Here is a 24,848-nt window from a genome sequence, read left to right on the forward strand (position 1 = left end):
TCAATCCAACATCTGCAAGATATAAGACCCCAATATATATAATATATAGCCCCAATATATAAAAGTTTAATGAGTAATCCTTTAGATGTATTTCACTGTATATTATTTCTAGCAGCCGTTTATTTTCCATTCATTTAGGCTGTTTGTAGTTTGTGGCCCATTTAATAGGATATTAAGCAATTGTATATGACAACATGGAAAGGTCTTTCTATCTTGTTTCATCACAACCGAAAAAAAAAACACTGAGTTTCCGCTTCTGTTTATTATAACTACAGTATTCAGATATAGGTCCATGTGGGAAACTAAATATTGTTCAATGTCATGGTTATGTGGTTTGCATGTGGTTTGTTTTTGTAGATCTTTCTCTTCCGTTGAATCTCTGTCCCTAGTGTGCATGTCATTTGTAAGAGGTTTAATTGGATTAAGGGGAATTAGATGTGCAACTGGAGAACATCCTGGTCAGTGAGTTGCCACCTTCATCTCACCAAACAAGACGTGCATCTTTGGTTTTCTTAGTTACTTTGAAATGTTAATACATTTCCGCTAAAGATAGATCGATAGATAGATATATAACTTTATTGCTACTTTACTGCATACTGCTGTATTTACTGCTGTTAGTTGGGCCATTTGTCTTGTGTTTTTCACCATTGGTTGGTAGCTTAGTGGCCAGCATGCTTATAAGGTTGGTTTGGGCAGGGGCTTCTGAATATGTGTTTTCCTTGGATTTTGGCACAAGGGATTATAACATCTGATCCTGTGTATTAATGAAAAAAAATTGCCATGTCAACACAGTTGATTGGAATTTGTCTTAGTGCCACACAGGTTAAAATAAGGGAATACACGTACAGTGCATACAGTACATAAAATACAATGACACAGACAATCATTCAAACCAGTAAAAAGATAAAAAGGTAAAAAGATAAAAAAATATGTTGTGCTGTTTCAACTTACCATAAAGTGTTTGTCTATCTTTGTCTATAAAGTGCAGAGTGCATTTAGCACAGGTTTTACCCCTGAGACTAAAATTGTCGGGATGATGATTGACGTCAATTAATGAGCTGCAGGATTCCCTCCCTATATAATTTTTCATCTTGTACGTATTTGGGAATATTTTTGTTGATGTACTATTTCTGTATGAGCTCTAACTTATGCATTTAGATAAAATCATGTCCAAGTCTGATTCCTTTTGCTGCTTTGCACTCTATCCAGGTTTTAGAAACTTGGTCATGCTTCTCTTGGAATTTTGTGACCTTACTCCACTTTTGAATATGTGCTTTTGATTGTCCTCACTTTTTGTCACTTTGGATGAAAGAATCTGTAAATTCATGTTTTCTGTTAGAATAATTGTCATGTACCTATAAAGGAAGAAGAGCACACAGAAAATAACATATTTTTTATTTGAATGCAATTGTGAAATGGAAGTAATTTGACAAGATTGTGTACACAACACCACTACTACAACACCATTATTCACTGTTGAAACTGAAAATTATATTTTACAGAATTACAGAATTCTGTAAGCTCTGGCATTATTGGAGTTAAAGTGAATGAAAAAGTGTGGAATTTACACAGACAAATTGGACCCACCTCATGCCACCTTTTGGAAGAAAAGGTAGAAAAGTACTAAAAGGGTTAACAATTGATAATGATCCACGCGTTTCATTATTATGACTATGCAACTCAATATTCCAAAAAAAAAAAAGTAAATGATTTGTTTGGTACTTTGAGATTCGTACCTTCAGCCATGGTTACTCATCCAAGGTTTAATTTAGGAGACCCAACTGTCACCTCAATGACAAAAAAATAACCAAAGCACACGTGCAACCGTGTTTCGTTTGGCAAAAATTCTGACAATACTTAAAAATAAAAATAAAACATAAAATATATAACTTTGCCAGGATACTGCTCATTACTGGCTGGTGAGCAAAGATCAGACTATGTGCAAATTGCAGTCATGTCATAGAGAACACCTGATCATGTAGTTACACATTCACAGGTAGGAGCATTAAACCATCTGTTTTCCAAAAGCTGTTTCTGAATACTGAGGGGATATCTAATAGCGTATTTTATAAAATAGGCTTTGATTGATAGGTGCCACTATCAATTCCATAAATAATGGTATAGCATGACTATTTACAGCAGAGGTGAGCTGTGGAAGGTGCATACCAGTATACAATTTATGATATCTATAAAAATAAATATTACCAAACACTTTAATATGGGGTAATATTAAAGGGATAATACAATAAATATAAGCAGGAGAGTTCACTTGGGTTCCAGGGCTTTTTGTGCTTCTCTGGGCTTCACCACAAAATCTCTGTACATCGAGTAAATGACACCTGAGGCAGAAAAGAGGAAGCATAAATCAAAACCATTGAATAAGATACAGAGGACATTTTTCATGTGACATGTGAACAAGGGATTATGGGTGGGTCCAGACACGTAAATTGCCACATCTAGGACCTATTAAATGACTAAGACATTAAAACAATCCTATGATAACGATGGTTTTACTGTTCTATTGTAGGGAGAGGTTAAGACACACTTGGCTCCATGCTACAACAAAACTTATATTTCTTCTTATCTGGCAGGCATAAACGGATCAACCAAGCACAGACCACCAGACTCATTAGGCGCTTCTACCCCCAGGCCATCGGCCTGCTGGAGTGTGGACACTCGTAACATGGACTGTTGTTAATTAGTTAACGTAACATGGACTGTTGTTAATTAGTTAACCTGCACCTTATATATTGTTTTCATTCCTTCACAACAGTTGCTACTTTGTTTTGATAAGAATGATCATGCAAATTTGTTAAAACCTGTTTGTGTTTTGATGAATTGAGGACCATCTGTAAATTGTTACTGTAAACATGACCACTCCTTCCTTCATGCTTCTTTATTAGACCTGAGGCAGGTTAACTCAGACCATCCCGTCATGTATTGGATGTCATGGCAGCAAACTGCTGATCAAAATAAATATAAACTGCATTTATAATAAATTACATAGTGCACTATATTAGACCCACCATACCAGGGCTGAAAACTGCTTTTCACACATCACGCTTGAGAGCAGTCATTGACTACTAACAAGCATGATGGCATACATGCCATATCTATGGTCATTTACAAATTGCATTGGGAAAAATAATAACCTTGGAGTTACCCTATAGAACAAGCCAGTCAGATAATTGGTATGAAAAAGCAAAACCATGATACATTTCAAGATGTGGTGATAGTGAACAAAAAGGTCCATACCGATAGTCATGGCTCCCACCACGAAGCCCTGGGCCATTACACGCATGTGGATCAGGTGCACGGACATCTTGGTGTCCCCGCGACTTTTCATTTTATAAAGTCTGTACCCGACTATGGCAAAGAACCCAGCCATTCCTGTAATGATGCAAGGACAATAAAGATTTTTACAGTAATTGATACGGTCACGTTGAGGTCTGTCTAGTATCAGTTTCCAAGAGGAAATGATTTGGCATAAAAAAAACAAAAGGATTTCACCAAGCTTATTCTTGAACTGCCAAGAAAAAAAGAAGGCTCGGACAGGCTCATATAACCTGAGATTTTTTTGTAAGTGCTTGGCACTGACAAATGTTCTTAATGTAAGTCGTTTTGGATAAAAGCGTCTGCTATATGCCCTAAATGTAAATGTAAATGCTTACAATACTACATTATACTATATTACTTGTAGTAATTAACAAGCTATTCCTCTATGTATTTAGATGATTACTGATAGTTTAGGCTACTAACCAATTGGGACAAATGGATTCTCCTTCGCTTTCCGCATGAATTTGGATTCATTGTAATTATCAGCGTCTGTCATTTTGAATAACTTCCTGGAGGAAAAAACAACAACATTTTAGGACATAATTTTCAATGAGGCTCAAGTTCATTGTAGATGTTATACTTGGGATTGACTCACATCAAATATTAAAACATCTGATATTTAAAAAGCCAGAGGTGGACAGGGTCAGGTATAGACCACATCTGCGTTGTGTAACAACGCAACAATCACCATGCATAACACATCCAAGAAGACGAAGGTCAAAAACAACATATTTAAACACACACATTAGACGGGAAGCTTGTAAGCAGGTAGACCAGAGGCCTTAAATAAAATGAGGTTAAATATGAAAGTCGTTACCTTGTAATAGTTCGTTAGGAGCAACTCTGGCAAAGGACTCCACCGGTGTGTGTGATCTTGACTCGCTGAAACACACTAGAGAGACCGGAAGTAGTTTCCGAGGTGTCGTCATACGACGAGTATTTGGCACGTAACGGTGACGTCGGCAAAATGTTGGATGACTTTCGTATTTCTGAACTGTACATTGTCAATATAGAAACATAACACAACCTATTTTTTTTGTCTTTTAATATATTTCTCTTTTGCAGACGGACATAGCTAAAGTGTCAGTTGCGCTGTTCACTTTACCAGCTTTATGTGCATTTGGGATACACTCGTTTTTACACGACAGTCGAGTTAGATAAAATAACCAAATGTGTTTTTAGAACAGAAAAATATCTGATAATCACAAAATATGGAGGACGAATTTTTAATACGCAATCATGTCCTGCATATTTGAAACAATGCTCAAGCATCGCTGCATAGAAGTCGAACCAGTGTGAAACGTATAGTCGTCATGCTCAAAAACGAATGATTAGATAATATAATGTCCCCCCTTTCAAACATAAGCTATACAATCACTGTCTAATCTTAACCCCAAACACATAAACTACAATTTATCTATTGTTGCCTTTCTACAACTAGATGTCGCCTTTTAAAGCAGTTTATTAATGGTTTTGAAAATCCAACTATAAATGCACTCTTTAAAGTGTCTATTTAATATTTTCCCCTCATCTGTTTAATTTAATGCTACATAAAAAAACATCAATGATGATTGCGTGATTTATTTATTTAATTATATTGGTCAATCATTAAGTCAAATAAGTAATCGGGATCTAGGCCTACTAGCCTACTTATTCTCAACAATAGATGGCGCTGTATCACTAGTAGAAGGTCCACCAGAATTTCTAGGAAAGTCTTAACCACAATCACACTGACAGACTGCATTTGTTAGGCGCGCACTAAATTGAGAAAAGTTGAAAGTGTAAATAGCATTTAATCCAAAATTCACAGTTCATCCTTCACACGGGCAGTTCAACCCAGTATATCTCAAATCGACCGAGAACTTTTTGTACATGTTGTTGAACTTGGTCGGGTCCACACAAACAGCTGTGAGGCAGCGTTCAACATGATAACCAAATATTGCTCCAGTCTCACCAATGAGCACCTGTACATGTGAATGAGAATTGCCCTGAGATTTAAGATCCTGGCAGGACAAGCTAAAGATCCCTACTGAATCAGAGAAAGTGTGGGGAGTGGGATCAAAGGGTTGATGATGTAAAATATAGAGAACAAAAAAAAAAGTAAAAGAAAAAGTAGAACTCTAGCAACAGCCTTTTATAAATATATTTTTAGATGCATTTTTTTAAAAAGCTCTGGCTAAGCTATCTTTTTAACGCTTATTTTACTTGAAATGAGAAAATAACATTTATTTATAGTCCCTCCTGTTCAATGCAAAAACATGACAATAAGTATTGTTGAAATATGAATGAATTGTACTTTCTTTATTTAATTTCATTCAGCTTTTATATATATATATATACAACAATATTTTTGTTGACTTATTGCACTATAATTAGGGATGTGAATAACTAAAATTTTTCATGGTCGAATAATCGGTGGTATGAACGAATAATCGATTATTCAATGTGTGCCGACATCAGTGGCGGTTTTAGCTACGGGCGATACGGGCAGCCGCCCGGGGCGGCATTACGGGGGGGGGCGGCACGAGCAAACGAAAAAAAAAGATCCGTGCATTTGCTATTATCGATCATACTCCCCCCCCCAACAATTCCATCAGACCGCGATTGCGCGCCCCCCCCCCCCCCCCCGTCAACAACTCCGTTAGACCGCGATCGCCCCCCCCCCTCCCCACCATCAACAACTCCATTAGACTGCGATCGCGCCCCCCCCCCCTCAACAACTTTCGAACTTAGAACCGCTGCTGGCCGACATTCACAAAGGCAGCCATGGATCATCGGCAAGAAATCACTTAATATATTAAACACAAAAAAAAAACTTTAACAGTGATCAGTGTTTGTGTTGTAATAGTGCTACAGAACCAACATTAGTTCCGTCCGTTAATTTTTGTTTATTTGAATGGGAAAAAATGTTAACGGCCCAAATGTTAAAAATCGACTTTGATCCTCGGGAACGAATAATCGAATAATCGAATATTCTGACCCATCCCTAACTATAATTATGTTATGTTATATGTTTGTTGTATTTTTGCACCATTAGGTTATTATGTTATATGTTGTTTGGTTAATATTTTAATAGCACATTTGGAGGATGGAGAAACGTGATTTCGGTCCTCTATGTACTTGCACGTTCAGTCTGACAACAAAGCTCACTGTGACTTGACTTTGACTTTGAACTAGGTTATATGGCACTGAAAAATAACGCAATTTAGGGATGAGGATGTCCCAGACCTTTGCGCGACAAATAATATTCTCTAACTGGACCTCTTTGAATTGTTATTGAATACTCCTGCCCTAATGTCACATCAAAATATCTATTGGCTTGTCTGAGCTAGTTTAAAACCTTTGACTCTTGGTGTGTTCACACCTGGTGGCATGTCATGGCGTGTGTGTGTGTGTGTGTGTGTGTGTGTGTGTGTGTGTGTGTGTGTGTGTGTGTGTGTGTGTGTGTGTGTGTGTATGTGCATGTGCATCAGGGCAGTTGCTAGGAATTCTGGGCCCCCTGAAAGAATATCGGTGTGGGCCCCTCTACCCCATTCATTGCCACCTTAAATGTTCTTGTTTTTCAGTGTTCTTGTTTTTCAGTGTTCTTGACGGTGCCTGGTGTAATACACCCAATTTGTTTCCTTTTTTACATCAAAAACAACAACAAGTCTCATCTAATCTCAATTAAAGTTTAAATTGGCTTGTTTGTTCACTGTAAATCTCATTTGAACATAGCATGACCTTTTATAGACCGTTGCCTAATATTCATATTACCGAGCCGACCTGAACACATCACATTTGACACCGTTAGCACCGTTAGCAAGCTAACTAGCTCTATAGCCTACCGATTTTAACATGGATTTGAAAATTGGATTTACTATTTTTAACTGATGGGACTTTCTACACCGTCCGGTTGTGTGATTACTACCGCTGCTTTGAATGACTGTTGATGCGCGCGGTGCCGACTCCGAACCAGTCTGCACTCTGTTTTTTTTTAACCCAAGGAGTCAAAGCCAGTTGAAGGTAGGCCTACAACACTTTTATATGCAGTCTATGATGCGGACCAGTGATAAATGATGACATTGAAGGGATTAGATTTTTAAATGACACGACTCTCACCATTCTTCGGAAGAAAAAAAAAGTGTTTGATATCCTGGGCCCCTGCTCTGCCGCTCCTACTACTGGCCTCCTTCTCTAGTCTTTTCTGGTGTCCAGACTTGTGGCTGTGTGTGGGCCCTTATAATTGTCATAACCTTTCCCCCCTATACGACGGCGCTGGTGTGCATGTGTGTGAGAGTGTGTGTGCATGTTTGAGTCAATAACCAGGGTTAGGGTTAGCACACATACCTCCCCTGCCAAAAGCATAGTTGCGTCTAGGTGTAATCAGTACATGCAGTACTATCTGGGATAGGCAGTGAGATCTGTGGGACTGTTTGTTTATCTTTATTTCACCATGCATCATGCATGGTTTCAACACCACAACTAATTCCGGGACATCATTTCTAAAGAAAATGACAAGATAAGAATCATTTGTAAACATTGCATGTTCATATTAGATCACTCACATTGTGATAAAATGTTCAATGCAGCCTTTAAATACGAGCCTAACACAACAGTATAATAATGGAGTTGGGGGTCAAAGTAACGTGCATGCAGATGTAACATTAATTCATACATTTATATTCTGTTAAACATTTTATTTGTTCACACTTTTATGAGTGAAATGGTCAAGGGGGAGTTGGTCAAATGTAAAGGGGAATTGGTATATTATTTTGTTAGTTTAATCAATGTTTGCACCTTCGACTTGACGTAAACACTAAATCGTCATCAACACCCTTCACAAAATCTTTATGTGCACTGCGGTGAATTTTTCTATTTCAAGAACACGATTACCATAAACAGTTATTAACTATATCTTATATCCTTTCTCCCATCGCAAAGTATGCCTAAAGTCCCATCTACCTGAAAATCAAATACCAGAACCCATTCACACTAAATTATGAAATCCCTCCATGGCCTCAAGGCTTTTATCGGTTGTCATGACCTGATGAAACATGTTCATCCAAACAGCTTTGGCTTCAATATGTATGCATATAATTTATATCTCAAATGAAGGAAGCTGCTTTATAGCCTATCGCACAATAAACATTTTTCCGCAAGTTAGTATGGTAGCCACTTTTGATAATATTGTATAGATAAAATAAAATATATTGTGTAGAAGTAACAATCAATCAATTTTGAAGTAGCATGAAAAACAATGCACCAATAAAGAGCTTGAAGTCTCTTACTCTTCAAATGGTAGAGCTGAATTGACATCAGATACTGTGACCTTGGAAAACCCTCCCCACTCACAGGGCAAGAGGAGGAGCATGGGGATTCTACCACTGAGGAATTTGTGCTCTGACTCATATTTTCTTTACCTTCAAAGGGGACAGAGAGCAATGGGTTTACTGGTGCCAATCCTGCTGGCTGGTCTAGCCTCTCTATTTGGAGGGCTTTACCTTTTAGGAGCATTCAGAAAGCAAAGGCCAGGTGAACCCCCGTTAGATAGGGGTCCAATTCCCTGGTTGGGCCACGTGTTGGAGTTTCGCAGGGACACAGCAAAGTTCTTAGAGCGGATGAAGCAAAAACATGGGGACATATTCACGATACAACTCGGTGGGTATTACTTCACATTCCTCATGGATCCTTCATCTTTTGGTGCGGTTGTCAAGGAGGCCCGCACAAAATTGGACTTCAATGCTTTTGCAAGGAAGCTGGTGAAAAGAGTTTTTGGTTACAAGCCAATGGAAAATGAAAGCAAATTTGCACATGATTCCAACAACAAGCATCTGATGGGCAATGGACTAGTATTGTTGACAGAAAGTATGATGAAAAATTTGCAGAATCTCATGCTCCACAGAGTAGGCAAAGGTGGGGACCAAAACACCTGGATTGAGGATGGACTTTTCATGTACAGTTATAATATTGTTTTCAGGGCAGGGTACCTATCACTGTACGGCAATGTGTCATTAAGGGAGGCTGGGAGTACTGAGAAATCCTTTGAGATGGACAGAATACAATCTGATGAACTGTTTACAGAGTTTCGTAAATATGATCAATACTTCCCCAAACTGGCCTATGGGGTCCTCTCCCCCAGAGAGAGGATTGAGGTCAAGAAGTTGCTGAGGCTGTTTTGGAAAACCTTGTCATCGCAGGTGTTCAAGAATAAGGACAATCCCAGCAGCTGGGTGCATGAACAGCAGCAGACCAGAGAGAAACTAGGAATGAAGGAGTTCATGCAAGACCGATACATGTTTCTAATACTGTGGGCGTCCCAGGGAAACACAGGGCCTGCTGCCTTTTGGCTACTCCTGTACCTCATGAAGAATCCAGAGGCCATGGCTGCTGTGAGGGGGGAGGTGGACAAGGTTGTGACGGAATCTGGGCAGGAAGTGAGGCTCAGGGGCCCTATGGTCAATCTGACCTATGACATGCTCAAGGAAACTCCCATCCTCGACAGTGCTCTGGAGGAGACCCTGCGACTGACTGCTGCACCCGTTCTCACCAGAGCTGTGATGGAAAACATGAACCTCAAGATGTCTGATGGTCGTGCGTATCAGATTCGACAAGGCGACAGAATTTCCCTCTTCCCTTACACTGCTGTTCAAATTGATTCCGAAATCCACCCTGACCCACTTTCTTTCAAATACAACCGCTTTCTTAACCCAGATGGCAGCAAGAAAACTGATTTTTACAAGAATGGGAAGAAGTTGAGGTACTACACAATGCCCTGGGGAGCTGGTGTCAGTATGTGCCCTGGCCGTTTCTTTGCCACAAATGAGATGAAGCAGTTTGTGTTCTTCATGATATTATATTTTGACTTTGAGCTTAAGAATCCTAATGATGAGATACCTGACCTTGATCTCAAGCGATGGGGTTTTGGGGCCATGCAACCCACAAGAGATGTTGGTTTCAGATACAGACTCAGATTTTAAATCACAAATCACGCACAAGTTAAATCCATGGTTATGGATTCAAACTTTGTTAAATTTTAAATCACACATCACTCTCTTGAGTTAAATTTGTTTATGGATGGAAACCTCCATCCAACTTGTGTATGTTGTATGTTGTGATGTGTGTATGTTTTCAGGCACCTAATCTAGTACAGTATCTTAAACATATAATGGTTGCTTCATGGCAGAATCATCTGTTCATTCATTAATGTTAAAGAATACATACACACACACAAACACACATTTTTACCCCTTATTCTCTGTCAATTATTCTCTGAATAATAAAATATATCTTAAAAATCTGATTTCCTAATAAAGTTGACTATCTAATCCTGGCTTCTTTCATTACTGTGGATTATAGACCAGTTGAAATGTAAGGAGTAGTATTGCTCACTGCTTAAGAGAGCCCACCTCTGATCCCTGACATCCTGCACAACCACTTTTTTAAAGTTATGTTTTTAAGGCACATAATCTAGTACAGTATCTTAAACATCTTAATAATGGAATATATTGCAGTAAGTATCGTGGGATAATTTTACTATGCCCTTAGAAGGATTATAATTAATAACTTGCCTTATATGCTATATGAATGAAGTTAGCGGTGGAAAAAGTTGATCCTCTATTCAGAAGAATAAACTTCTTCCACCGCTTACTTCATTTATATAGCAGTATAGTGTGGGTGCTACTGCCATGTGTCACCGTGGTCCCGCTGACACATGGCAGTAGCACCCACAGTGATTTCAGGTAGACAAAGCATACATACGGTTTGTTCAGCGACAGATTACGAGATTAATAGTCTTAATAGTTAATAACTAATAACTATAGTTAATAACTATAGTTAATAACTAACTATTAATAAGATTAATAGTGGCACGTGCATGACAGTGTCTGGTACAAGGGTAGAGAAAGTTCAGACAAGGACATGGATAAGTTAGATCAGGGGTCGGCAACACTAGGCACGCGTGCCACCATTGGCACGTGGCCGCATAATCATTGGCACACTTGGCACACAAAAATACACATTGGCACACAAAAATAAATAAATTAAAAAATATATATATTTATTTTTTTCACCGCTACAATGCGGCAGCGTAATCATTACTACTGATTTGTTTTGCACTTTATTCTGTTTTGGGCATTTCCTCCCAGTGCAAATATGTTTAAATGAGTTACTGAAAGCAGTGTTCTGAATTGGGATCAATTAATCGTTTTTAAACCTATATTGTGAGTAATAGAAAACATAATATTTAAAAGATTGTTGCAAGTGGCCTGTATGCATGGCCTTCACATGGTTTTTGCAAAGCTGTACATGTCTTAAAGATATTGATGTGGATGTTTCCATCATTCTCATATAATGCCTGTTTTTACATTTCTCACAGTGCAAATATGTTTTTGAGTTTCTGAAAGCAGTATTTTAAGATGGGATATATGTAATTATAATTTGTAAGCCCATGTTGCAAATATAACAACAAAAAAAACCTTTAAAATGTTGATGCATGATTGTGAACTTTATGGAAATAATACAATTCCAGGTCTTCTGGAAATGTTTTTGGTCGCTGTTGTTGTGTTCTTTTTCAGAAAAGGCCGCCGAAACAGAATCGCTTTTAACTCACTTTATTTGGTCTAGGTTTTGGTCTATTATCTATGAAGCAAAAGGAGAGGAATTGTATAATTCACGCGTGGAGCGACTCTTAGCTGGATATCTGATAGATACGCTGCCTGTAGAGTTTCTGCCCTCTCCTGCTTGTGTGCATTCTATAGTACTTTGGCAGGCGTGGCCTCTGTGACGTGTAATGTGCTCTGATTGGCTAGTGTTGAGCACCCGCCTCCTAGTGTATTATGTGTGCTGCCATCTTGTGGCTATGTGCGGTTAATACAGCTTATATATTTGGTCCTGTTCCCTTGTGGCTATGTGAGGATATTACAGCCTGTTGTTATATGTGCTGTTATTCGTCACACTGTGTCATAATTAAGCTTAATATTTAATATATTGTTGCTTAAGGCACACTCATTAACGAGAAAATGTCCAACTGGCACTGCATGTTGAAAAGGTTGCTGACCCATGAGTTAGATAATGATACGTGGCACAATTGTCCAGAATAACAAGGACGACGTTTGTTTGGTATTGAAGCCATGTATGGGCATTGTCTGATAACAACATTCGCTTGAAGCTCATGGGAGGAATCACAGAAGCAAGGCTATTAAATTATTGTGCCAAGACTGAAAAATCAGGTGTTCTGCAGGCCAGCCCGGCTTATGTTTTAATTTGTTAAAGTTCAAAAGTCTGAAACTTTACTGGCTGGTTTCCTGATATCTTTCCTTGTTACAGTTTAACTGTTCTACTTTCAATAAAAGTAGAACACTTGGTATGAATTGGCATCACAAACTGGATTGACCGGAAGGGACCAGAACACTAGCTGCTAAGTCTTCTAGAACAGCCTCTTCTTTTTTTTACTAACTATTAACGAAAAATTAATAATTTATATAAAAATAAATGGTTACATATCGACCAGCAACAAAGTTGGAGTAGCCTACCCACATAATGAATTGTAATACACCAACATTGTTAACTGTCATACATAGCTGAACAAGCGAATGAAAATTAAATACCAACGCAACTGAAATGTTTATATTCGTTTTTGACCATGATACCGTAATGCACACGTTCTTTGTCTTTGGATCTTTTGAATAAATGGATCTATAAATGGTGTATTGTAATGATGGAAAAGCAGAGGAACGTGAGAGTGCACGCATCCAACAGCTGAACCAGTCTACAAATCCCTCAGCGATTTTAAGTGATAAAAAGTCACCACTTTGCCTAAAAACGATGAACGTCATTCACGTTAAGTAAAAGGAAAAACCTCGGACACTAGAAGTTAACAGAGCCATGCACTGAGCCCTCTCGGAGGCCGGGCCAAAAACAACATTGTTTCACTAGGACTCGTTTCAGCTGCCAACCCCTCCTTCTCCTGCAGAAAAAATAAAAATAAAACGGCTAATAAAACGCTTGAGGTGGCGTTTTGAAAAGAGAAAACTAATAACATTTTATTAGTACATGGTCCAAAGATAATTATGAGCCTTTGATTGATGTCTAGAAAAAAAAGAGACACATTCCTGTTCCCAACTTGTATTGGAGTGAACGGGGATATCTACTTCTGGGCCCCATGAATTGAGGGAACCGTCCATAGCCCGCTAAAACAACTGCAATACCAGGCTTGGCCACTGAGTACTGGTGGATTGCGGAAGTAGGCAATGCTCCTGGGGGCCTGACGTGACCACGCGACACATAAACAGACAGGGCTACACACAGGAGCGTCTCCACCTCTGTCACGGTCCATGGCGTGTTCTTGCGCACTGATCCTGCCATGTTCAATAATCAATTACTATTGTTGACTGAAAGCTGATGTGTTTATATTCTTCACATATAAACATTGTCATACAATAAAAGAAAATAATAGATAAGTAAAAAAAAAAGTAAAATAGATATAAAGGCAAAAAAAGAAAAGAAAATAAAGGCAAAGTAAAAAAAAAAAAAAAAAAGCATTTTAGAAAGTGCAATGTATTTAAGATGAACAGTCTCTGATACCCACGTTGGGACTCCGACCCGACCTAAAGGAACTTGGTCCTTACCCACGTCGGGACTCCGACCCAACCTAAAGGAACTTGGTACTTGGCGTAGCCAGAAATGTCCATATGGGTGAGCACAGAAAAAAACGGGCGGGCAAAGCCAATTTGATTTAACATAAGATAGGCCTAGATTAGATGCATCATACAAACATTAATCAAAGGCATGTTATATTTATGACATAAAGGTGGAATTTATTAAAGGCATTTTATTTATGTATTGAACGTTTCAACGCTTTCGGTCACAGCTGACAATTTGCCGTTAGGCCAAACATTTTAAACATGCGCAAAACTGCATGAACGAAGATTCGGTGTGTTATCACATCAAATTGAAACAGATTGGCCATATAAGACAAGCCTACTGCAAAGATGATAACTTATCACACACACGCAGAGAGAGCGGGCAAGAGAGAGAGCGACAGCGAGACAGCGAGAGAGAGGGTGAGGGAGTCCTCCTCGACCGACCGACACGCAGGCCTAATGTCTAATGGCTATATTTCTTTATTTATTATATTTGTATAAGGAACTTGGTCCTTTCTCTGGAACTCCAACCCAGATTCTAGGACTCTAACCCAGTCTCTCTGGTATCAGATCATGTATCTCTCTGGTAAAAATAGAAAATAAAGGCAAAGTTAGTAATAATATAAAAAAATAGATGGAAAATAAAGGCAAAGTTAAAAAAACGCATTGTAGATTTAACATTTAGCAGAAAGCTAAAGCAAACATAAAAGTCTTCAGTCTTGTTTTAAAAGCTGTCAGAGTTGGGGCAAGTCTTAAATCCTCAGGGAGTTTATTCCAGCTATTTGTTGCATAGTAACTAAATCCTGCTTCCCCATGTTTCGTGTTGACTCTGGGGATAATTAACAGATTGGTCTCAGAAGATCTTAGTGTCCTAGAAGGCTTATGTAGTGGAAGCATATCAGTTAAATATTTCGGCCCTAAACCATGTAGGGATTGATAGGTTAGCAACATGAATTTAAAATCAATTCTCTGACATACAGGGAGCCAATGTAATGATTTAAGAATTGGTGTAATATGTTCAAATTTTTTTGTCTTTGTTAGAACTTTAAAAAAAAAAGTTTTTTTGGGAGACCTGTAAGGAGACCATTGTAGTAATCAAGCTTGCTAGTGATAAAGGCATGTACAAGTTTTTGTAAGTCTTCGGTAGACATGAGCCCTCTAAGTCTTGCTACGTTTTTAAGGTGATAATATGCAGATTTTGTAACTGATTTGATGTGACTGTCGAAATGTAAATCTGAATCCATGATAACACCTAGATTTCTGGCTTTGATTGAGGTTTTCAGGGACAGAGAGTGAAGGTGTTGAGTTACTTTGGTGTTGAGTGGTTCTCAATCTGTGGTGCGTAACACTGGGGGTACGCGAGCGCCCTCTAGTGGTACGCGGAGTATGAACTTTTTTTTTTATAAAGTTGAAGCAATCGGTAAAAAATAAATTTGCATGTACACCCATACACACACACACACACACACTAAACACATAAACCACACGATATCTAAGCCCTGGAATTAAAAGTAAACTAGGCTTTAATCTTTCTGTACGTATTGAGAATTGAAGGCTGTAATGTTAACTGAGATAAGGGTGGATTGCTCGATCCACAGCAGGGCTCTTGTGAGGAGTAGCGTAGGCAGAGATTGGTTTCAGGGTCTTTATGTAGATTCAGGTACAAACAGGATTTGCGATGTCAAATGTGTGTGGTATCTGCAATGTAACCAAGATGCAACCAAATATAAGTACATAAATGAACTGGCTACAACAATGAAATAATAAATGATTTACAATGGCCGTGATCCGAATGCAATCGCGGCTGCGACGTGAATGCACAGTAAAGTTGCGCAACGCTTGAACAGGTGGAACTTTTTTTTTACCATTTGTATATACAAAATACCAATATAAATATCAAAGAATGACTCACTTGGTCAAGAACGCACACTTGCTCCATGTTACGTGGTGAAACGAACTAGAATACTGCGCGACTGCGCGTCTATATAAGCCGTTTCTCAATTCGCATTCTCGTGTGTACTCACGTACTTGCGTTCTCGTGGAACGTCATCAGTGGTAGCCTAAGTACTGTTCCAAATTCCAAGTACGCGAGCACGCGAGTACTGTCGTAAAACCCGGAAGTGTTCTCGATGAGGCCGTTCTACCCATAGACATCTTATAAGTAGACGCAGCATCGACCGCTACTGCCTACTGGCGCTGACGAGACGCGGGGCCGCCATCTTGGAGTGGTGATCCGCTCCACTCAGTGTAATTAATTTGGCAGGAGCAATGAACTGTCAGCGCATTTAATTAAGCCGTTTCTCAATACCAAGTACGCGGACTACGTTCTCGCAGACTTGGAAGTACGTACTTGGCAAGTCCGGACTTTCAAGTACAGACTTCCGAGAACGCGAGTACGCACCTGCAATTGGAACAGCAGCGGACTCGATGATGCATTCTGGGATATTTAACGGTCCCAAGTCCACACGAGTCACCTCCGATGCATCCTCGGTAGAACGGCCTCATCGAGAACGCATCGAGAACACTTCCGGGTTTTACGACGCGTTTTTCACGTACTCGCGTACTTGGAATTGGAACAGTGCTTGGGCTACCACTGATGACGTTTATCGAGAACGCAAGTACACGAGAACACATGAGAACGCGAATTGAGAAACGGCTTTAATCTTACCTCACTGAATACCACTGATTTTCAGGCGGTTTTTTGTCATACGTGTAGCTATGATAAAGGACACATGTTTTGGCGTGTTTTATTATTCATAGTTGGCTTAACAGTAATAGAATATTCTTATATGCTATAAGTGACCAGACGTCCGAGATCAAAACTGGGAATATAATCCCGAGAAGGGGAAAAAAACTGTCAGCTATTTTTAAGTAGAAGAAACAATATGATTAGGTTATATATATACATATACGTATATCCTACATAAACAATGTATGAATACATTAGATATCTATATATCTTAGGGACTTATAGACTGTATCTCTGTTGCTGCAGCAGCAGAGTTTATTCTGTCTTGACACTTTGTATTGATATTTTGTATTACATTCTGATTATGATTTACAGTGATTGTTTTATATGTATTTTTTATGTATGTCGCTTTGGATAAAAGCGTCTGCCAAATACTTAAACATAAATAAACACCTGAAAGTTTTTATATCAGCTAAAACCACCAATCTGTTTCACTGGATTCAGAATAAAACCAAATTCTGTCTTACCCAACAATGTTAGTATTTGAATATTGTTACTTGGACGACTTATTCATGGTTCCAATTATACTGTTAAGAAAGTATTGTCTTATACTTTGCCTAAAATTTGACAAAATAGAACATTTCCTTACAAAGACGAATGGGGCCGGGTTAAGTTAGTTAACATTCAAGTTAACAGTCAATTAAATTTTATTTATAGAGCGCCAAAACATTACACGTCTCACGGCGCTTTACAGAGTATTGAACATTCAGAGAGAGCCCATGAGTAACAGGGGCGAGGAAAAACTCCCTAGAATTGGAGATACATGTAGGAAGAAACCTTGAGCAGATCCACAACTCAAGGGCCTGACCCATCTGCCTAGGGTCAGTTACAGGGCAGTAAGGTTTGTATACATGATAAATGAATAGGTTAGTTAGGTGTAGAGAATAGAACATGGTGTTTAGAGCCACCTGGGGTGTATGTTACAAAGAGGTGGGATGCCTAACCAGTATGATAATGCATGAATCCCATTTACTGTCAGAAAGTTCAAATAGTCTAGTGTAGGGATGAATTGTCGTAGGGATTAGGAATTGTCATAGGGCAGTAGTGGATCGCTAGGCAGCGCAGGCCAGGAATCCGGTCAAGGGGACAGCAACAGGCAATGGTAGGGCAGTCATAGGGATGGGACTTCAGGTGCGATGAGGGCCAAATACAAGGATGGCTGATGACTGGTAATGGTTTACCTCACAAGTGAGGTAAGGGGGAAGAGAGAGAGATATATATAGAGTGGGTTAGTATTGCTATACGTTTCATGATGGTTAGTGTTAATAAGTGTATCAATGGTACTATATAGTGTTACACTATAGAGAGAAAAGGCAAGATATGTTATACATTGATAATATGATTTATCAAGTTTCAGTTCATAGCCGGGTGAACACATAGTAGTTCAACAATAATCCCAAAAATTACCCCATTCCAGTTGTCAGGTGAGTGTGGCAGGGCCTAAGGGTCCTAGAAGCTTAACCGTATCTCGGACCTCAGACATCAAAATCAACCACTGGCCGGACAGAGCTCCACATCGAGATAAATGATCAATACCAATAATAGATGTGATTATTAGGTTCAGGTCTATGAATGCAGATCTCCAATATGGATGCATAAGAGGAATGTGTTGAGGAAAGTAAATGATGAACTATACCTGACTGTGATTGGTTAAACAGATTTATTTACAGGCGAAAGCTGACCGAAATTGACCTTGGTGCTATTCAAATTTATGTAACCTATTTACAAAACGGAAATACCTACTGGCACCCTACACACATATAGACCAGTTCAGGTGTCCGGCCACCGTAGTTTATTAATTTGGCCTCTATCTGCAACTTCACTAGTTGTGTCTAAATTCTACACGCTGCAAAGTGGCAATATTGAAGATTTTCATGTAAATAAATATCCCTACCTATCGCCCAATGAGGTAACACAATGGTGATTGAGCCGATGGTCCACTGATCTGCTTCAACAAAGGCGGATAATAAATCCACGTTTCTATCTATCAATCTATCTATTCTTTGCAAGGGCGATCAATACAAATTGGATCTTCTACACTGTTTGAGCTTGACCTTGATAATGATCTCCTGCTCAGACACCGCCGAGACGGGATGTCTCACCATGACAATGCAAAAAGAAATACACAAATATCTGCTTTGCATTGTCCGGATGGATGTCCCTCTTTGGATACAACGGCAAAAAACGACAAAACAACAACCTTCAAACTCGAGACAAATCACACATTCCTTGTCTCTTTTTGGTTGGGAATTGGTTTACAAATGAATCACCATCACTAATATACAGGTTCTATATTTTAAGAGTGCTGTAGGAGCTAAGATTCGAGAGCTAAAGCTTGAGTGTAATTTGTAAGAAAGTAGACATAGCCGTGATAGCCATGGTTGTTCAGTTTCAAAATCTTGAAGAATATTCTGTTCTTCTTTTCTGCTTTCTCTTAACACTGCTCCAATATGACCTAGAGCAACTGTAAATGGAGTAGCTGAAATCACTATCAGGTGTGTGTGTGTGTGTGTGTGTGTGTGTGTGTGTGTGTGTGTGTGTGTAGACCCCACACTATAATCATTGAATCATTGGCCATAATTATCAATATTCTTATTGTCGCAAAAGTCTTCCATTGATTGCTCCTTATAAAAGCAGTCCAACGGGAATATTTGAGGCCACTTGAATCCCAATTCATATGTGGAAAAAAACGAGGCTCAACTGTAGCGTATTTTAGCATTGTAGCATATTCTAGCATGCATCAGGCCGGACATGTACTTGGCGACTAGGGAAGAACTCGTTCATGTGTAGAGCCATTCATACACGTATCAATTCTTGTGACATTATCAGGCCAGATGTCTGAGAAGCCCAGAGACCCAGGCCACGAAAACAAGCGTAATGCCTACACATAGCCACGAGAGGCCAGGATCAAGCCGGAAACCAAGTTGTAATACCTACACATAGCCACAAGGGACCAGCACCGAGCACACATACGGATATCCAAAAGGCGGGAGCTCAGCACTATGCTTAGCTAATCAGAGCGCATTACAGAGGCCACGCCAACCCATTCATAAAGTCACAACATACAGTTCAAGGGGTCAGAACGCTCCAGGTAACGCATTTATCGGATGCCTTACTAAGTGTATCTCCACGCATGCTCGTACAATTCCCCTCCTTTTGCGTCATATACATTATACCGGACCTTTAATCAAATAAAGTGAATTAAAAGCGATCATGACTCTGATCCTGATTTTCCAAAGAACACGGCACAACCTATGTTAAAATTAACTGCCCCCAGTAGTCTGTCTTAAATGTGAAGTCAGCATTTTATTTTCTTATGGTGTATTGTGTGCTTACTAAACAGCAATAAATTAATTAATTTTGATTCAAATAATTATGTTTCTGGAATTGGTAGGCCTATCCATTATTATCAATTATTCTACTTCGTTTAAGAATGCTTGATTCTGATTGGTTGGGAGGAGGGCATTAACCCGGCAGGTTGCCCACTGACTTGTCGGTTGTACTTACATCAAATAGTAGATAAATACGCAGCTTGTACTTTTTTTCTATCACAGAAATTTCAAACATGAGGTCCATTGTAAAAATAAACCTTGTTTAAAAAAGTTTTTAAAATGTGTCAGAAATTTATCCAAGGGTCAGGCGATACATAGTTTCGCAAGCGAGATACAATGTAGCAACTACGTTATTAAACTAGTGATCAGATGCAGCCTTGTGTGGTTGCTAAAGAAACAAATTAGCTACAGCTGAGCTAACGTTATTCACCGTAGTTCTAAAGGGACTACTTTTTGAGGGAGATGAACTCAAACGGAGTATACATTTAATAAGCATTCAATACGAATAAGAAAAAGCATAATTATTAAAGTATTTGAATTGTTTTATTAATGTTGGCAAGCAAGAAGTAGAATAAACGGGATAATCACCTCAAGGCAGGGCAATAAACTGTTTGATATGCCCAGCTCATGGAAGGTTACCGCCCTCGATTTCGCGTCTCGGGCGGTAAGCCGTCCACGAGCCGGGCATATCAAACTGTCGGTGGCCTGTTTTTTTAATATTGCCACCGTAAAGGATTATGGGATTCCAATATCTCCTTTCCTTTCGTAAAGGTTGGTCAGGAGTAACCTATGCTAAAGGATGCTTAAAGGATGCATCGAGGCTCCTTTCCTAAGCATTTTTAGAATTCGAACCACCTTTCCTCCAAGTACATCCAGGTCATCTCCTTAGGAAAGTGAATGGAAAAAAAGACTATTCATAGAGGCCCCAGGGGTCTGTCTCAGGAAGATGTCATGTGTTTATGTTAGCTTTCGCCACTAGAGGGTGCACAATCACGTGTCATCTGGTGTGTGCCAGGACCACAGAAACCCTATACTACATTACCGCCTGAAGCCCAGCTGCTGTGCTCTGCCGCTAAAATTAACATGGCTTGTGATGGGTTGGCAACAAGAACCGGACAGCCATGTTTGGGAATGGCTAGGGGGGTGAGGCTACTGGTCTCGAGACTTTCATTCACTCACACCCTGGAGGACTCTACCGACCAGGTAACATACACTAACAGACATCCACACACACACACACACACACACACACGCACACGCACACGCACACAGAGACACACGCACGCCCACACACATACACACACAGACACATAAAAAACAGACACACACACACTTGTATCTATGCGTACACGTCCAATAGTCCATATCGGTCTTTTTAACTATAGCTGCTCATTTCATCACATAGAGTATGCTTGTTTTTCTGGCTGGTTGCGTGTCTTCTTGTTCTCTGTATGCCCAACCTCTCGGTTCTCGGTCTGAAACTGAAAGTTGAGGAGCCTGTGTGGACAGGAGTTCCCTGTTTAAATGTGCCGGCTCTGTCCCACCGTAAGAGCTGACCGGCAGCGGTCCTCAGTGGAGCTCTGTGGAGCTCTGGGCTGGTACCGCCCTCCTCTGGCCATGTGACACCAACAGAGACCCACCCAGAGTGTGGTCCTGTTGTGTCCCGGGGCGGGATGACGTCACCACAGCGGGGGTTAAAGGTCGCTTTGGGGTGTTGTATGTCGAATGTCTGTTGTATGTCTCGAATGTTGTTGCTAAAGTTGAGTTTGTTGTTTCCTGGGACGAGGAGCGCGTCAGGCGTAACTCATAGAGCGCGAGAAATGTATCTTCTGTTATTTTTCCTGAACCTTGACCTCCTGGAACTTTAACCCCAAGGAGCAGCACAAAAAGAAGCCTAAACATGAGTATCTAAACGTATGTGTGTCCCCCCCCCACCCCCACCAGCGTGATGTCCCTCTCGGAGATCACCCCCACGCTGTTCCTGAGCGGCGCCGACGGGCCCCTGAACCAGCCGCTGCTCCGCCGCAAGTGCATCACGCTCATCGTCAACGCCACGGTCACGCACCCGTGCGCCGCCTACCCGGGCGTGGAGTGCGTCCGCGTGGCCGTCTGCGACCTGCCCACCGCCCGGCTGGCCGACCACTTTGAGCGCGTGGCTGAGCGCATCCACGGCAACAAGACGGGCGGCACGCTGGTGCACTGCGTGGCGGGCATGAGCCGCTCGCCGGCGCTGGTCATGGCCTACCTGATGCGCTACCGCGGCGCCACGCTGCGGCGGGCGCACGCCTGGGTGCGCGAGAGCCGGCCGTGCGTGCGCCTCAACGCGGGCTTCTGGGAGCAGCTGCTGCGCTACGAGCGCCGGCTGTACGGGGAGAACACGGTGAGGGTGCTGGCGCCGCTGGACGACAGGGCTCCGCCGCCGCCGCCGACGGCGACGACGCCGGCCACCCCGAGGTCGACGCGGTCGCAGCGGACGGCGGGGCCGACCTACGGGCCGCCTCGGGCCGGGCCGGTTTTGTCCAGACCGCAGTGGAGGACGGACGCTAGCAAGTTGACACGCGGCGGCGGCGGCGCTAGGAACCCTCAGGTGTTGAACAGGTTCATAACGACGTTATGAACCTGTTCAACACCTGAGGCCCGGGGCTGGGAGCCCGGGGCTCAAGTCCGGACAAGGACTCGTGGTCGTGTTCCGGTGGATTCCAAGGGAACACGTGGTATGGGTCTGCGGGGAGGGGTTGTGTGGGAGGGGAGGTCCTACACACTCGGAGGAAGGTAGCCAGCGGCGACAGCGTCGTCGGGGCGACACAGAATAACAGCCAGCCTTTGCAGAGCGGTGCAGAGCACCATGCAGAGGCTGTCCAAGGCCAGAGAGAAAAAAAATTGATACCATGTTTTCTGCCGGTTTACTGACTGTGCCGGTTAATCTGTCTTCATTGTAACTTTTCCTTCTAGAAAATATGAATGTAGGGGATATGACGTGAAGTTTGAAATGCTTCATTAGTGATGTTCATGCAGCACATAGCAGTGTAATTTTGGTTGAAAGCAAATTTGCTGAATAAATCTAGCAATAGAAATGTAGTAAAAAAATACCTATACCCCTACCAAAGTTATAGAGTATTATTATCGTCTTGCAAACCCCATGGGAGTGACCGCTTGCAGTGCTGCCGTTTTGCCACACGGGGGCACCAGATACAGCGGGATGGTTCAGCTGGCTTTCAACTGTTGTCCAAATTTCGGCCCACTTTTCTAACTCCTTATTAACAGGTCTAAAGATTCGACCCATGGTTCAGAACATACGCACAAATAATCGTGTTGTTACGTTTTGGGTTGTTTAGTATAAATGCTGCTGTTTCTGTCTTGTGTGTAGCAAACGGCCTAAATATTCAGTCATAGTCAAGTCATATTCAAATAAAGAACTCAATATACTGGTCAGTTCATCTCCTGATGTGTCCAGTGTTTTAACAATACAGGTTGTCCTGTGATTTGAAACACCATGGCTGTTGATTTTACACAAACACACACACACACACACACACACACACACTACTGTAGCCTACAATCATATACACACTAATACACTCTAAAATGAACCCTAAATACACAATACCATTTCACCACAGTGTATTGGCTTAAAGTCTACTGACATTATACCTAATAACTTTCACTATGTGTGAGTGAGAGAGAGAGAGAGAGAGAGAGAGTGTGTGTGTGTGTTTGTGTGTGTGTGTGTGTGTGGGTGTGAGAGTGTGTGTTTGTGTGGGAGAGAGAGTGTGTGTGTGTGTGTGGGTGTGGCCAGCCGCCAGGCCCCAGGCGCCACGTTATGGGAAAGATGACATCACCTCATGAGTGTTGAGTCTGTGCTGAGACGCTTTGAAGCAGGGAGAACACAGAGAGAGAGCTGTTCTCTCTGTATGTCTCTCTACCTCACTCTCTTTGTCTCTACATCTTTCTCTATGTCTCTCTACCTCTCTCTCTGTCTCTCTGTCTCTCTACCTTTCTCTCTCTGTCCCTCGACCTCTACCACTGTGTGTGTGTGTGTGTGTGTGTGTGTGTGTCTATCTCTCTTCTTAACTGTCTCTACATATCTGTTTCTCTTTCTCAACCTGTCTCTGTCTCTCTACATCTCTCTTTCTCTGTAACTATCGCTACCTCTTTCTCTTTCTGTCTCTCTCAACTTCTCCCTGTCTCTGTCTCTCTACTTCTCTCTCTCTCGCTGTCTCTGTCTCTCCCTCTCTCTCTCTCTACATCTCTCCATCTTTCTCTCTCTCTTCTCTCTACCTGTCTGTTTCTGCCTCTCCATGTCTCTACTTCTCTCTCTCTCTCTCTCTCTCTCTCTCTCTCTCTCTCTCTCTCTCTCTCTCTCTCTCTCTCTCTCTCTCTCTCTCTATGAAAACAGAAACGTTGCCAAATATGAAAGTTACTCTTCACGATGTGTTCATCCATTTGCTACTAGGAAACAAAACATTCTGACCACTGACCAAAGATTAAATCTGAGCAGAAATATTCTTTAATAAAATAGAAAAACTTTATTGAAAACAGCCAAACAGGAATAAATACTTTTAAAATACATGATGTCATCGGAAGGAACAGCAAATCAGATGCCACAGCCAGTTGAACAAATTTTCTTTTTCGCGTCACACATTATCCCATATACGCTCTGTGACCTCACACACGCATAGTCCAATCAGCATGGCTGGGTTTGGGTTCCTCTGAGCGCTGATTGGTCGATTAGCCCGGTTAGGCTGCTATGGGCTTCCAGAGAACAGCGTTCTCTATTAGAAGGGTGTCAGTACTGTAACGTTGATGTTG

The 24,848-nt window shown here is 41.0% G+C and overlaps 3 protein-coding genes and 1 pseudogene across 7 annotated transcripts in view; 2 read left to right on the forward strand and 2 right to left on the reverse strand.

Moving 5' to 3' along the window:
- Nucleotides 1–1,380: 1,380 nt before the first annotated feature.
- On the reverse strand, nt 1,381–7,556 carry higd1a (HIG1 hypoxia inducible domain family, member 1A). Of its 3 annotated transcripts, none has more exons than XM_084480620.1 (5): nt 7,438–7,556; nt 4,154–4,330; nt 3,760–3,845; nt 3,256–3,390; nt 1,381–2,339 (listed from the first exon to the last, which is right to left on the reverse strand). In XM_084480620.1, the coding sequence occupies exons 3-5, from the start codon at nt 3,830–3,832 to the stop codon at nt 2,266–2,268; spliced, it is 282 nt and encodes a 93-aa protein (XP_084336746.1). In that variant the 5' UTR covers nt 3,833–3,845; nt 4,154–4,330; nt 7,438–7,556; the 3' UTR covers nt 1,381–2,265. The 3 variants fall into 3 exon arrangements, with proteins under 3 accessions (XP_084336746.1, XP_084336745.1, XP_084336747.1); XM_084480619.1 differs by having other exon boundaries at nt 3,760–3,841; nt 4,154–4,228; nt 7,438–7,541; XM_084480621.1 differs by having other exon boundaries at nt 4,154–4,228; nt 7,438–7,535.
- On the forward strand, nt 6,088–22,695 carry LOC311360534 (dual specificity protein phosphatase 18). 2 transcript variants are annotated; one of them, XM_084480618.1, is made up of 2 exons: nt 6,088–7,341; nt 21,984–22,695. In XM_084480618.1, exon 2 carries the CDS (start codon nt 21,988–21,990, stop codon nt 22,654–22,656), a length of 669 nt encoding a protein of 222 aa, XP_084336744.1. In that variant the 5' UTR covers nt 6,088–7,341; nt 21,984–21,987; the 3' UTR covers nt 22,657–22,695. The 2 variants fall into 2 exon arrangements, with proteins under 2 accessions (XP_084336744.1, XP_084336743.1); XM_084480617.1 differs by lacking the exon at nt 6,088–7,341 and adding an exon at nt 21,216–21,242.
- LOC311360468 (5-beta-cholestane-3-alpha,7-alpha-diol 12-alpha-hydroxylase pseudogene) lies at nt 8,731–10,643 on the forward strand (annotated as a pseudogene). Its single transcript has one exon. The product of its transcript is annotated as a 5-beta-cholestane-3-alpha,7-alpha-diol 12-alpha-hydroxylase pseudogene (transcript).
- Nucleotides 22,696–24,542: 1,847 nt separating the features above from the next.
- Nucleotides 24,543–24,848, reverse strand: part of LOC311360533 (erythroferrone) — a 7,182-nt gene continuing 6,876 nt past the window's right edge. The window contains exon 9 of the mRNA XM_084480616.1: nt 24,543–24,848. This exon is cut by the window's right edge and continues 413 nt beyond it. The gene's annotated coding sequence lies outside the window, so the exon portion shown is untranslated.

Source organism: Micromesistius poutassou (assembly GCF_964030765.1).
Source record: "Micromesistius poutassou genome assembly, chromosome: 16".
Classification (NCBI taxonomy): Eukaryota; Metazoa; Chordata; class Actinopteri; order Gadiformes; family Gadidae; genus Micromesistius; species Micromesistius poutassou.

Coding starts and splice junctions, on each gene's coding strand:
- higd1a (XM_084480619.1), bottom strand. Junction 3,842..4,153: donor TCCTAACGAACTATTACAAG/GTAACGACTTTC, acceptor TCCTCCAGGAAG/TTATTCAAAATGACAGACGC. Junction 3,391..3,759: donor GAATCCATTTGTCCCAATTG/GTTAGTAGCCTA, acceptor GCATCATTACAG/GAATGGCTGGGTTCTTTGCC.
- LOC311360534 (XM_084480618.1), top strand. CDS start 21,988: ATGTCCCTCTCGGAGATCACCCCCACGCTGTTCCTGAGCGGCGCCGAC.